The sequence below is a fragment of the Parasteatoda tepidariorum genome, chromosome 1 (genome assembly GCF_982258835.1).
Source record: "Parasteatoda tepidariorum strain Cologne lab strain chromosome 1, Ptep-v5.0, whole genome shotgun sequence".
In the NCBI taxonomy this organism is placed as follows: Eukaryota; Metazoa; Arthropoda; class Arachnida; order Araneae; family Theridiidae; genus Parasteatoda; species Parasteatoda tepidariorum.
Window position 1 is genome coordinate 58,744,041 of NC_141755.1, and position 15,427 is coordinate 58,759,467.

General features: G+C 27.8%; 1 protein-coding gene and 1 long non-coding RNA gene across 2 annotated transcripts in view; one reads left to right on the forward strand and one right to left on the reverse strand.

Moving 5' to 3' along the window:
- LOC147816468 (uncharacterized) overlaps positions 1–8,896 on the forward strand; it is a 117,597-nt gene extending 108,701 nt beyond the window's left edge. The window contains exon 3 of the long non-coding RNA XR_015434434.1: positions 8,763–8,896. This is a non-coding gene — a long non-coding RNA (uncharacterized LOC147816468). The remainder of the gene's footprint in view (positions 1–8,762) is intronic.
- LOC107449925 (neural cell adhesion molecule 2) overlaps positions 1–15,427 on the reverse strand; it is a 475,364-nt gene that overhangs the window by 145,268 nt on the left and 314,669 nt on the right. Inside the window, exon 5 of the mRNA XM_016065606.4 lies at positions 8,743–9,039. Coding sequence (XP_015921092.1) covers positions 8,743–9,039 — 297 coding nt within the window. The remainder of the gene's footprint in view (positions 1–8,742; positions 9,040–15,427) is intronic.

Below are 15,427 nucleotides of genomic sequence, written 5' to 3' on the forward strand. Positions count from 1 at the left end.
ATCGATATTTATATATTGAATTTTATTGCTGAAAAACAATTGCAAGATACTGAAAGAATCTTAACTCAGTATATCGGATGGTATGGCTTGAACGGAAAGCAAAATGACTACTAACCATAAAACGTGATGGACTATCGTTATGAATATTACATATCTGAATATACAAGAATAAAGAAAGATCACTTTTAGAAAGAGATATGACTTTGGAGATAGAAAAAAGTATTTTATTTCGAATTACGATACAGCATTTCGAAATAAACATGGAATTGTTCTTTTTTATTAGATAAGGGAAGTGTAAGCTAGTTTTGTTAGAATTTTATAACTAATGGTGATATTACTCAATACTCAAACTGGATGATCACTTAAGGCTTTGGTCAAATCTCCTTGTATCTAATTAACGTATTTTGATCGTTCCCCTTCTCTACAAAACGGTAATTCGTTTTAGAACTATGATGCCGAGGACAGCAGGATCAGTTTCAAAGAAAGGCAAAGAGTTGGTCAACAATAAATTTTTCAAAAGTTCTTTTTTATTTTAAAAGCTAATTTTTTTATTGGTCAAATGCTAAAAAAATCATGCATGTGTTGTTAAATAGGGTAGTAAAGGAAACGGTAAGCTATTATTTATTACAAATCATTTCGACATACAACTAATTTACCTCAAACCATAAATATAAGTGAAATTAGACTAAAATGCTAAAGTTGTTTCAAAATTAGAAAAATATGCGTTATAACGATACAAGAAAGCTAAAACTACGCAAATTGAATTTATTTTCGAATAATTTTCAGTAGTTACCATCTAGAAATATAAAAAAAAAAATACTAAGGTAACAAAGTATGGTCAAAACTAGCAGAATATGGTAACATTTAATCGTGTTTATGGCTCAATGGGAGCATCAAAAAGCACGGTAGTTTTTACCGAAGTGCTATTGTAATGAGTTTAGTAAAATTAAAAATAAAATCTGGTTTAAAAATATATGATAAAATTTGGTATATGTGGGGAAATTTGGTAAATTTGTGGTATAAAAAACATTCATTCGGTTGAATTTACTTTTCAGTTTTGTGTTTTTGGTTAAATGTGTGGTAAAAACAATTATAATTTTGAAAATTAGAGTTTTTTGGTAAACCGTTACCAAATGAATAATTAAAAAAACCATATATTTAGATTTTATAAACCAGAATTATTTTTTTAACAAGAAATATCATCTTCATATAGCAAGGTAATTTTATTAGAATATTTTTTCTTCATTTCTGTCATGAAAAAGTAATACAGTAAATTGGCGTAATTATGCTCATAATAATAATAAACAAATATTTCGCACATAATTATGGCAAGAAAAAATTTTATGTTTACATTGCAAAATTGATCACCCAAAATATTCATCACACAAAATATTTATCAATAAAATTATAAAGTTTCTATTGCTAACTTAATATTCAATATCATTGCGTTTTGAGTAACATTAGTTTTCAAGATTCTTAAAAAGTTTAAATAAGGGGTAAATTTAAAACAAAAGAGTTTCATTCACTACTTTTCAAAATTTTTTAAAATGATATCTCATTTTCCAGTAGGAAATAATTTTAGGAAAGTGTACTAGTTTGACTCAGTTGTATTAAGCAATATACTGAAAAACATAAATTGAATTTAGAGTTGTCAGCGTTTCAAAATTTTTTTTCTGAAGCTTTTTTAAAAATTATAGAAATTATGAGCATTTGAAGTAATAATTTTAATATTAAGTAGCAATTTGAAAAAAATAATTATCGGAGGACTTTTTTTCCGAAATTATTTATTAAAATTAAGCAATGAGTTAAAAAAATGCCAAAAAAATTATTAATATTTCTTTGAAAAAAATATTAAATAAGATACGAGAGTTTAGAATTATAATTTCAGTTATAAGTATTAATATCGAAATGCAATTTTTTTAAATACCTAGTTAGTGTTAAATAGTGCATTAAAAATGTCGATTTGAATAACGTAAAAATTAAAAATACAATAAGAATCTAGCATAGGTATTTTCTTGGTATTAGAATTTCTATAGAGAGTTTTAAAGAATTCGTAAATAAAGTCCTGAGTAAAGCAGACGGATCTTAAATAAAGTATATTTTATTAAAAAAATTGCAGTGACATCAAAATTCATTGATAATTACATAACTGTTACAAAACACTTGCATCAAAGTCATCTCTCCCAATAATAAAACTTTGTAGTCATGCATTCAGAGCATTTAATTTACAAAATTAAAGATGGTATAAAATTCAGTAAATGAAATATCTAATCTTTGAGCCTTAAAACGGCATTATATTAATATGTGAGACAATAGGAAAATAAATTTATTTTCACACTATGTATGTCATTTAAATGAAAGAAGAAACACATTTCGATGCTAACATCATTAACAACAATGATCATTCCATAAAGCAAAGTAATTTGTTTGAATACGATGCATAATTACACATTACCTAAAATAATTAATGATTAACTTTTAAGTCGTAAAATTCAAAGACACAATGGAACTCATTGATCCATTTATCAAGAAAATATAAATAAAAATTAAGAAAAATCGGTCATTAAAGCAAATATTTATTTCTGAAATCATTAAAATATCAAATTCTCTTATTCAGGTTTGAATTTAACAAACCGTGACAATTAAAAGAGGAAAACGACGATTCGGTTTAAATGCAAAAAATAACTTTTGTGGAAACATTTGAATTTACATTTCTTTTAATTATTTACTTTATCGCAACCTTCGCTTTAGAGAGAAATGATCTTTGATACTTAATTCATACTTTTCCGGGAATGTTGCGGCATTTTTACCTGAATTTGTAAACTATGCTTACGTTACTCTAAAAAAAGTGGTTATATTACTTTTCTTTTGTGAGTGTTTTGTACAGAATTAAGCTAGCCTTTTCGATTTAATGACTCCAATAAATGTCAAACCGAATTATTACCGTTCCGCAGAGAAAAAAACGAAAGATTTATGGTAACCGGAGATTTTATACAACCGATAACGGGGTCTAGTAAAATTTCAGAAAAGTGCATTAAGGCTTAATCAGAAAATTTTGTTTATCTTTTAAAAGCTCGCTTTTAAATAAGGGGTTTATCTTTCATCGAGTAACTGAACTTTTTTTTAGAATTTAACATCTTTTTATGATAGGAAAGAGGAAATGTTAGTTAAAAATATTGTATTCTGTTAGCGAGTTTTCGCTTTGGTTCAACTTCTTCGATTTTAAGTAACTTTAAGATATTTAAACTTATTTATAGAATGTAAGAGGATGTTTCTTTTGTTAGTGAAAACATGAAGTTTAAAAACTTTGTATCATAAGTGGTTCTTATTATATACATGTATTTATTTTTAGAATACTATAGAAAAATTTCGTTTTGGAGTTTATTACGCTTGGTAGTTATGCATGTTATTACTTATTCTAAAAGAATTTCATGAGAGACTCAAAGACAGGCATTTTTGTTAAAAAAGTCATTATTTCTATATTCTAATTCACTTAAAATTCGACAACAATCATATGAATTATAATAAGAACTTTTATACTGTTTCTGATGCGCCTGTTTCTCTATTTTAACTTCAAATGATCAGCAATCCATTTTTCTTGTTTGTGCAAAAGAGAGCGCATACAGTCTTAGTCTATTGAAGACTTTAGTCTATTGATGACTTTATACTCTTTTACTTTTCTTGGTGAAACACACCTTTAAACTTACTTAGGCAATTAAAATGAATCATTTTTTTACGAAATTCAAAAGTCTCTTTATTTTCACAAACTCATATTGGATATTACATTTTCTTAGCAAGAGTTAAGTTATATGTTAAGTAAGTTTTCCCCGTTATTGATGTTATTAATATTGTAAGTAGCTTAGAGCTGAATTAAGTTTCAGTTTGAGCTTTGTTAAAATAGCTTTGGATTAAATGATACTTCAAAAAATAAATTTAGTGTTTGTTTATTGTTTTTATTGTGCTAAAATGCGTCGTAACAAAGAGGATAGTTTTAGCACAATTAAGACATTTTAATATTCAAAGAATATTTTCACAATTCAAAATTAAGATTATTCAGCTTTGTTAATTCTTATATTAAGAGAATATTAAATTAATATTTTTCAGTTACTTAACTTTTTAAACAAATTGTGAAATTTTAGAATAATCACGTTAAAAAATTCAACTGCTAATAGAAATCACGTCAACTAAAATGCTGCTTTACTTGTATAACTGATGGTTATCCATAAAAAGTGAGGTAAAGTTTTATTTTGCTGTCTACTACCTATGTAAATTTTGTTCAATAACATTTTAAGCTAAAAAAATTTTGCCAAAATAAGAGCTTTATAAGTTTACTAGACATTTAATTGCTCGTTATTACGTAAACTAAGCAAACATCAGAAGATGCTAATTAATAAATTATAAAAGAATAGTAGATGATGAACTAAATTTACTGCAATAAATTAAATGTCAATGGGCTTAAATATTCCTTTGTTATCATTTTAAATATAACACATTTATTTTCAGATATACTTATTTCAATCATTCTTTTATATCAAATGTTTTCTAATAGGGATTTTCATCGCTGTTTCACTATTGACTTTTATTACTCTATGTTGTTTTTCTAAACAAACCCTATATGGAAATGTCTAAACTGATAATTTGATATATTTATTAATTTTCTTATGTTATATAGAATTCCAAGCGGCAAATAAATATTTGAAATTAGAAAAAAAATGATTTCAAATAATTTACCTTTTGCATCATTTACCCACTATCAAAAATTAATTTCAATCTATTCATTTTTTTTAAAACTTCTTCCTCACTAAGTATAAATACAATTTCTACTTTCTCACTAAGTATCAATACGAAAATTCACTAGGTATTAATAAAACCTTTTTTATACAAATAGAAATATTTTTTTACATAATTTATCTCATACTTCAAAATTTTAACAATTTATTTTAACCAAGTAAACCTCTTTAAAAACGCACCAAATGCAATTTGTTGTTACATTTGTTAGATCTTCGTATGCAGTGAAATTTTAATTGAATCTGAATCACCCCCCACAAATTATTTTGTGTTATATTATTTATATCTGAATCTGAATATATTTTTTATTTTATTTTTCAGGTTTAATATAGATATGAAGAAATAAACGAATGCAGTTTCATAATCAGTAGATGCGGTGATATTTCATTAAAGTACTCTCATATTGCATGAATGAAATGAAACTGAAAATTTTATAAAGAAAAAAAAAACGGTAGTATTGAATTTTTAGAGACGTGTATTTGGTAGTGAAGGGTGTTTGAATCAAAAACAAAACGCATTTTAAATTTCATTACAAATCCAAACATACATTTGAAATGCATTACTTTCTTCATATGTTCAAATCTGTTTAATTTGAAAATTCATTTACGCTTTAATATCTTGTTTTATGAATAAATTGCAATATGCTTTGAAAACAATACGAATTTATGAAGAAAAAAAGTTAATAAAATCGTATCGATATGTGTAAAATGAGATATTTATTCCTTGTAATTTTCCCTGGAAAAAATAAATAAAATGGGGTTCGTATTTAGAATAAATCCTGCAGATGCGTGACGCGAACCCAATGTTCGGGATTAAGATACCAAGCATAAAATATTTAATAAGATTGTTTGTTTTCACAGCGAAGAGATGAAACTAGAAGTAAAGCTAGAAGCAAACAGGATTATTTTGGTGTGAGATGATGAAACCCACATTCCTCTTTCGACCACTCTAATTTTCTCTACGGGTGAAAATATTTAAAACATGCTTTAAGGAAATAGTAGGATATGCTTATGTTATAATTTTACTATCTAACAACTAGCTTTTTAATTGTAAATGGTTTTTAAACATGTTTTCAGCAAATGTACAAAAAATTGAAAATTTTCCATGTCAATATCTATTTATTTGAAAATTAGTTTAATGTGATGTATTTGCAATTTATTTTTATGATGTTTATTTCGTATTTTTTTTAAAAAAGGATTTTTTTTTAAATTTTAGGTATTACAGGCTAAGCTTAATAGTTTTACTATTACTAGTACTAAATTTATCTAGGGTAAAAAGCATTTTTTGCGTTAGTTAAAGACTTCGTTTTAAAATAAATACTTAAATATTTCTGTTTTAAAAAGTTGCAATATTCTTTAATGGGTAAGTAAAAAATCACATATAACAACTATAAATGAATTTTCTGAAAACTACAATTGCATTTTTTAGATATTCCAATTCTATGCCATCAAAATAGGAAAAAGATTAGACATACAAAAACACTAACTGATACCTCCCCCCATCAGAGTTCGAAAATTATACTAAGAGTAATTTAAAATTTCAATTTTAATCGGGCATGCATTTTTATCTTTACTCAACCTGCCAGGCATGTTACTATTTCCTCAAAAATACTGCAAGATACCGACGACGCGCACACTTTTTAATCAAACTCGCCATGATGCCAGATGTTGTATACAAACGGTACTAAAAAGGTTAAAAAAAATAAGGAAATACATAAAACTAAAAAGGTTCAAAAAGGTTAAAAAAAAATAAAAAAATACTTGCCGATGATACTCAATATTTCCGATATTAATGTTTTTTTTAATAATAATACACTAAATTTACTTCATTAATGTTTGCTCATGCTTAGCAATGAAACAATATTCCCAATATTTAGCATGCTTAATGCCTATCAAAAAATACCTACTTCTTTTATATTAATGCTTAATTTTTATGCTTAAGATTAAAGAAAAGTGTTGATATAATGTTATTTTTGTCTTTCCTTCTTTATAAATTATGCAGATCAATAATTAGTTAGATTAATGATAGGTATATTCATGTGGTTTTTGTTATTTCGGTAAGCATTTACCAATCCTGATAACAATACTTCTTTTTAATTAATTATATTCTGCATTCTCTTCATCGTTGTGTATTAAGGTTTCGTATAAAATACCAATTTTACCTCTTTGCTATTAACGCTAAATGATTCAAAATTGTACTTAAAATAAAAATAAAAGTGTTGATATAATGCTGGTTATGTCATCTTTTTTCTGCAGATTATTAAATTGCTTATTTGGCTTAAAACAGAAATATAAGCTACATGCATATATTTTTGTCAAAATATATTTGTGAAAAATGTTTGGGTAAGTAAAAGTTTCTCTTGCTAACAAACTGGTTCATCAGAGCATACAAGCATTTTTGTGTCCTTTAAGACTTGATATAAATGAATATAAAAATGTAATAATCCTTAATATAAATGTATATAAAAATGTAATAATCCTTAATATAAATGTATATACAAATTCATGTAGAATATAGAAAATATTCCTTTTTATTTTGGACACAGCTCATGCGTGTTTAAGAAAGGGAATACAGTTCAAAACTTGTAATTAGGAGAATGGATGTACCTCAAAACACGTGTTTAAAGAAATTGACACAGGACACGGAGAAAAAAATTATGGTAAAATAATTGTTCTGTATGGTATGGACTTTTATGGTAAAAAAAACAACATAAATCAGGTCAATAAAACCAAAATATACGGTATTTAAGCCATTTATTTGGTAATATTTACGTTCATGTAACGGTTTACCTGAAATTCTGGTTTTCCAAATTATATTTTTACCGCACATATAGTATAAAATTCAAAACCCGAAAGTAAGTTTAATTAAATAAGTGGATTTTTTGCCATGCTTCCAAGGTATTAAGATAAAATTACCATATTTTACTACTTTCACCAAATTTTATCATATATTATAGAACCATATTTTGTTCTTAACTTTACTAAGATCATTGCCAAAGCAGTTCGGTAAAAATCGCCGAGATATTTGGGGTTCTTTTAGAACCAGGAATACAACAAGTTTTACCATATTCTGTTAGTTTTGAACGTATTTTTTCTTAAGTGCAAGAATGAGTGTTTAAAAGAAAGGAAGGATCTTAAACTTCGCATTTTCAATGTTCAACCAAAACTTAACAACTAAATAAGGAACTTCGTAATAAGGAACTTTTCCTTACTTTTTAAAACACTAAGCATTATCCCCATAGAATGAAGTTTTGAACCTCGGGTCTTGGTGGCATTGTATATTACAGATACAGCACTAAACGATGAAGTAATGTTTAAAAATCTAATCAATTTTAATCTGTTCGTGGAACGTAAATTTAATTATGTTACTATAAGTTTATATTTTTTGAAATCTGTTGCGCGTGACATTTCTTAACACTCTGAATTCTAATTTCTGTTCTACAGTTCATCTTCATAATGTTCGCAATTCTGCGAAATGAAATAAGCGACATAAAATAATAAAAAAATAACGTTTTTTTATAGGTGTTAATATGACCCCTTTTGACTGTTTTAGGTATTTCAATAATTATTTATTTTACTAATGAACAGAAAAGCAAGGAATTTTGATATAGTATACTTAGAAACAATTTAGGAAAGGTAAGAAAAAGTTATTGTTGAATTAAAAGTGTCTTCAAAAATAACATGAGAAATGGCAAAAAACGACCAAAATGGCCCTTTTAGTGTTAAAAAAATAATTTCCATAGTAGAAATTAAAAAATGGGTTTAAAAGCGCTGTGTTAACCTAAATCCTCACTTTTATCGCGACTACTTTCGTAAACACGCATTTTGAGCAATGTCCAGAATAAAATTCGACGACCTTAAATTTAATATTCATTTGCGATGTCCAATGCTAATAAATATAATTTCAAGTAATTAAAGTAAAACACTAAGTATTTTTTTGTGTTTTTTTACTCACAATGCACTTCCATCTTCCAGCCGTCTTCAATGCCACTTCCGGGGATGAGAGGGTTCTCAGCTCGGCAAGTGACATAATGACCGTGGTCTTCTGGTGTGGGAGTAAAGGAAAAGACACTGATTGTTGCATTACCCCCAGTGACCACTTCTTCTTGAGGATTTTTGAAGTTTGATCCTGCTTTTTTCCATGTCAGTACTGCTGGAGGTCGAGAGCCCTGTCCCGAACATTTCAGTTGAACTCTTTCGCCTGATTTGAATGGCTGTCTGGGACCTTCTATCTTCACAACTAATGGTCGAACTGGAAAAAAAATGAACAAGAACAGTATTAAGGGAAAATTGTTTCATTATTACAGTTCAAATAACAAAAATTTTTATAGTTTACCGAATTCAAATATTTCTGCTGTATTGTTAAAAAAGTTCAAAATAGGTTAGCTCAACCAAATCCATCCAGAAGACAGATTCACAGACATAGATGGTCTGTTTCTTTTTTTTTCTTAAAGAATTAAACTATTTCCTTTATTGATACGCAAAAAATATTTTTTATTTTTTTTCGAAATTCATTAACTTATTTGAAAAAGAAAATATACTCGAACATATAAAAGTATATAAAAAAAGCGTAGATATTATAGTGTTTTAATTTTCAAGCCATTTTCTGTAATGTTAAAAAAGTTCGAAATATAGTAAGTTATTGCTCAACCAAAACCATATAGAAGCCAAATCTACTAACATAAATGGTCTTTTTTTCAAAAAAGAATTAATTTTCTTTATTGCTACGCAAAATATATTCAATTTTTTAGTAAATTTCTTTAATTCATTTGTAAAAGCATTGATACTCGAACTTATAAAAGTATATTAAAAAGTGCAGCTAATATAGTGTTTTTACTTTTCAAGCCATTTTTCTATTTTTCTTAAAAAATTCACAGTTTACAAAATACAGTGATATATATTTATACAGAATAGAACGATGTATTTACACAGAACCTAATGACCAATGATTAAATAGCATTTCATTAGTTTATTTATTTATTTATTTTACGTGGAGTTAAAGATATTTCTAGCAAAAAAAATCGCAAGCAAAATTACCAAAATATTAAACAACATATTAATAAAATCAAAAATCTTTTTAAACATCTTAATTTTAAAAAAAAGTAAAGATTTTCTCCATTAAATAAATTTAGCTAATGAAGTTTTACCGATTATCATAAACTCAAACAGCTACAATAATATGTATCTGTTAATAAAGCTAAGCAATTCACTAAAGCATAACAATCTACACGCCAAGTTACCAATTTAGTATTTCAGTCGATAAAGTGTCCAGACACCTTTACTTATTGCTAAAATGAATACATCTAATAACTAAAAGCTTTTCCACCAAATCGCTTCGGAATAAGCCGTTAACGTCGTTGAAGTTTCTGAACGCGTTATGTGATCGAAGAACAGCTAAGCTGGTATTTTGCGAACGTTATTACAAGTAATTATTACGGACATTTTCTTCCATTCTTGGATCATTTAGCGTGACTCCCTCGGGGCTTTTCATTAAAACTCCTATGAACGTGTCTGGGCATGCTGATTGAGGCGAGGGCGCTCCTTATGAACTTTTGATAGATGGTATCATTATTTGCTGAATATTCAGTATATTTCTTTAGGAACACGAGTTATGCCGATAAAAATTAATTTATGAAGCTTAGTTAGGTTTCTGCGCTCGTCGACAATAACTATGCAGGGCATAATTGCTACGTATGACAAAAGAATTCAGAGCAGAGTGTTTGACATTTTATTTTCTATCCCAGTATCGTTTTGATGTTTACTGGTAAAATCTGCTTATCTTTAATTTTGATATTGAAATGCGTTCTTTTACTTGATGAAATAAGATACTTCATGCTCCCCATAATAATTGTTAGTAATGAACAATTAGACCGAGAAGATTAAACAGAGACATTGCGTAATATAAGTATTATATATAATTATTGCTGATTGTATAAAGCTGCACGAAAAATATATATGCAGCTAAAATTATTGCAGAGATTTCAGAATCGCAATATGTGTGAAAGGCTTAGAATAGCTTAAATTGAACAAAATTTTTGCTTCGGACTCGCCAACTACTAAGTCGTTGACAGCAAGGATTCTTCGTCTTCCTTATTTTTATTAAATATTGTATTAGATTTAAAGCACAAATACGGTTGATATGTATACGCATGCTAATAGTTATATATATTTTTTGCATGTTCTATCCGGTAAAAAACCCAGGAAACTCTTCTGATAAATATTATCGTAAAATGTAGTTTTTTACAGTACTAACCATCATGATCTACCATAATATTTATTTCATTTTACAATCAGCTTTGAACAGGCAACCCAGTTCTGAGTTTAAGGCTCTCAATGTTGAACTCCGTAGCCTTTCCATTTCGAATCCAACCCAAAAGACAAGGGAACTCCTTGATCAATCACTTTCCTTCAATCTTGCCTTCATTGAGAACTTTTCCATGGAGCTAACCTGCAGTTGCGTTATGAGGAAAGGAAAATAACGAAAGCCTTCCACAGTGTTCCTGATTGCAAGGTGATTCTAACTCATGATCCGTCTGCTACAGAGGATAACTTACGTTAGCACAGTGGTCGGTGCGGGTCGGGAGAAGAATTCGATTCAACTATGGATTATTAGTATCCATTGTTGATAAGTGTCACTCTTACAGAAGGGGTACTACTCCTAATCTGTACAGAACTCTGAATAGAGAAACAACAGTGCATTCACTTTCAGTCTAAAAATTCTTCCTAAAATTTATATCGTACGTTGCTCTACTCTGAGCACATCTTGGTTAGACTTTAATAGCTCAGAAGAGAATTAGTGTTAGTGTTGATGTCGTTGGACATTAAGGCAAGGGGTGCAATTATTCCTGTCTTTTAGTGGCGCCATCTATGGCCTCGAATTTCATTCCTGCTAAACTCATACGTCACACCCGTTTATAGGATCGATCCATTCATTCACCCTCAGATCGTAATTTTGACCTAAATCAGATGACGATCTCCAATTCAGTACCTCTTGAGGTATAATTTGTTATGGGAACATAGAGTACTTTGCAACCTGAGAGATTTAACGTGTACCAGTCATTATTTACTACACGTGAGAAGTTGTTAATTAGTTATATAAAATCAATACGCGCATTTTACTTTACTTTAGTGCTCTGAATAGTGATGTGGCTATCACTATTGTGTTTCTGACGCAATGACAATTGTTCGTTTCTTATTTAGGTTACCTATATATTTCCATAAAAAACTTAAATTTAAACGTTCAATAGAAATCAAATTTAGATTGCTTGAATTTATTTGCATATTTTTCTAAAGTTAAAAATCTCTTAACTAATTATCTCCGCAAAACCATGTAATTTGAATACAAGATATATAATTCTGCCTGGTGAATTATCGTCCATGCAATATTGAATATTCAAGATGTTGTTATGCAAAATAAGAATAACATTCAACTGTGAATTAAAGTTATATCCTCTTTTCACTTTATTTTATTGCATAAAATGCTGTGTTTTTTTATATATATTTCGATAACAAATGTACAAATGGATTTGACAATAACACATTTGAAATAAATTAGCACAAAAATTCTTTTTAAATGCAATCTAATTTCCCAATTTAACACCAATGCAAAACATATTACATTTATATGAAATTACTTTCAAATAACTAATCAACTCTAAATTAAAATCATTACGAAAAAAAAAATTTAAAAGTTTATAAAAGTTCAGTCGACCATTAAAACCAAGCTTTTAAATAATGTATTTTTAAAGTAACTCAGCTAACGAGATGAACTTCAACAATTTACCCAACTAATATTTTCTCTTAAGTGATTTATATTCTTTATTATACAATTTACTCGCTCCGCCTACTTAACTTTAAAAACAAGAGAAAACCCATAAAAATAACCAAACGTAATTACGGATGTTACCCTTTAAGCGACCAAGCATTTTGTTATGTAATGCCTATCAACAGAGGAAAAAAGAGAAAAAATGTCATCATCATTACGCTACATAAGCAATTTTATTTTCTCATTATGGATTATTTCAATTTCTTTAACTGTCAGTCGGATTTATAAGCGAAAAAAAATGCACAGAATCGTTTATTTCTGAAGAAAAAAATTAAATTATTTTCTTTTCCCAAGGACAAGTATGCTAAATAAGAGAAATAACGAAAGATTTGAGTCTGAAGAGATGAATATGAAAATCAGCTAAATGTAAGAAAATAATGTTGTATTCTTTAGTTGGAGAGATATTTATTATTTCTATTCTCTGTATTTTGAAGAAAAGAATTATTCTGCTCTATGCATTACCATATTTACATTTTATACTGAAGTGCATTATCATTTAAATGTTGAAAGTATTTATTATTACTTTATTTAAGAGTCTTATATTTGATGTAGAGCTTTTCATATTCTAATACCCGTTTTTAAATTCTCTGAAAATGCATCAATTTATATTTTTTTTATATGAACATTGAAGGTAATTTCAATTTAAATAAAGATCTGTCAGTGGGAAAAATGAAAATATCGGTGGGTAAAGTAAAAATAAAAATATCGATTAAGTATATTCCGTTTTTTATATTTCTCATGACAATTAAGTAATATATGTATATTAATGAAAATAAAATTTTATTTGAATATATTATTTTGTAGTTGTACTTAAATTTTATTTAAAAAGGATTACATCTTCCTGTGAATCTGAGAACTTAATATTATATAATACAGGAATAAGTTTATGAAGATTAGAAAAAAATGAGAAATTTAGTTCACAAATTTTAATATTTCGAGCGAAATATTTTCAGATATGCATATAACTGACTTTTCACTATCTCTTTATGAAAAAAAGTAATAATATTTCTTATAAAAACCTGTATATGGAATGATACTTCATAGATATAATTCTCAAGCTACACTGAGATAAAATTATAGTCAAAACCAGCAGAATATGGTAAAATTTACCGAGTTTCTACAAAATACTACTATATAATAAATGAGTTAAAATTTGCTATAAGTGGAAAATTTGGTAATTTTATCTTGAGAGCTTCAAGGATATCATAAAAATCTTTAACTCGGCGAAATTTATTTTTCAGTTTTGCATTTTTTGTTAGACGTTTAGTAAAAGGAACTATAACTATATTTAAAACTTGAATGTCCCGTATACCGTTACCATATGCAATTAAATTAATAGCATATAAATAGGCTGAAAATATGACAGAAAGTAGAAAAATAGTGCGAAGCATTTTTGGTGGAGTAAGTAAAAGCTGTACCTAGTTTAGAAGATCAAACACGGAACTTTACAAAGCATATAAAGAACCTGATGTCATTAAATTTATCAAAATTCAAAGGATTAAATGGGCAGGCCACATTATAAGAATGGAGGATAGCAGGACAACTAAAAAAGTTTTCAGTGCCGGGCTAACAGGTACAAGAAAAAGAGGACGGCCAAACCTAAGATTTTTAGACTGCCTTGAAAAGGACCTACAAGTTTTAAGGATAATAAACTGGAGAACCTTGGCTAAGGGAAGAATGTCTTGGCATAGGCTTGTTGAGAAAGCCAAGGCCCATCCTGGGCTGTTGTGCCAATGAGAAGACGAAGAATATAAATAGGCTAAATACCGAAAATTTTGGTTTTATTGCTAAATTATGTTGTTTTTTTTATGTTATGCTGTTTTTTTATGTTTTTTATGTTTTATGTTATGTTGTTGTCTAGTAAAAAAGATTTACTAGAAATACTTCTACCATATAGTTTGGTAACTTTACAATTTTTATTTTCTCTCGTAATGTTACTACTGAAAATGAGTGAAATGATTCATTTTTAGCATTTAAAGATAAACGTTGTATAAAGTAAGCACAAGGTTTAGTTTCCTTTAATTAAATCCTTAAAGTTTATCTTTCAATCTTACTTTAATCAAAGTTCAACCTGTACTAAAATTAGTTATATGGAAACTTATTTATTTAAATATGATACCAAATTTAGATGAATTTAGAACACTCTGGCTAGTTTTGTAGAAAGTTGTTTCGTAAAATTTTGTAACAACAAGTAAGTGATATTGATAATTTCACGATATTAAAAATCGAGAGCATGATACTAATAAGAACATGAACTATTAACAGGATTTACTGAAAAATCAATGAAATGCGAAAAGCGGTAAAGGAAAGTGGGTGAAGTCCGGTTAGCTAAGATTCGAAAAGATGTTGGAGCTAAATGGATCGACCTGAAAACTGTCAGATTTATTAAGATGTTCATTGTTTAGTGGTGCAGAATTTTTCACTTTTGAAAAGTCATAGATTTACTACTTTTATTTACAAATGTTTTTTTTTTCTAGAAAAAGTCAAATACCCCAGTTTTATCTAACTAGTGTGGTAAGACCGGGTACACATGTTAACTCTATGAGAACTTCAGAAATGCTGGAATTCAGTGCAAAAAGGAGTAGACATTTTCACAGGACAATTTAAGAAAATTATAGGTGCAATCTTTATTTATATCATGTGATGTAATCAATGCCGTACTCGAGGAGGTGAAGAGAAGGACGATTGTCCCGTGGCTCGGGACTGCTGAAGGCTCATCCAAACTTTCTTACAAAAATATAGTGATTATTAATTAGTTTCTTTTTCAAAGAAAATCTCAGAGAATTTTTTTAATATTTATATTAAACGATATAAG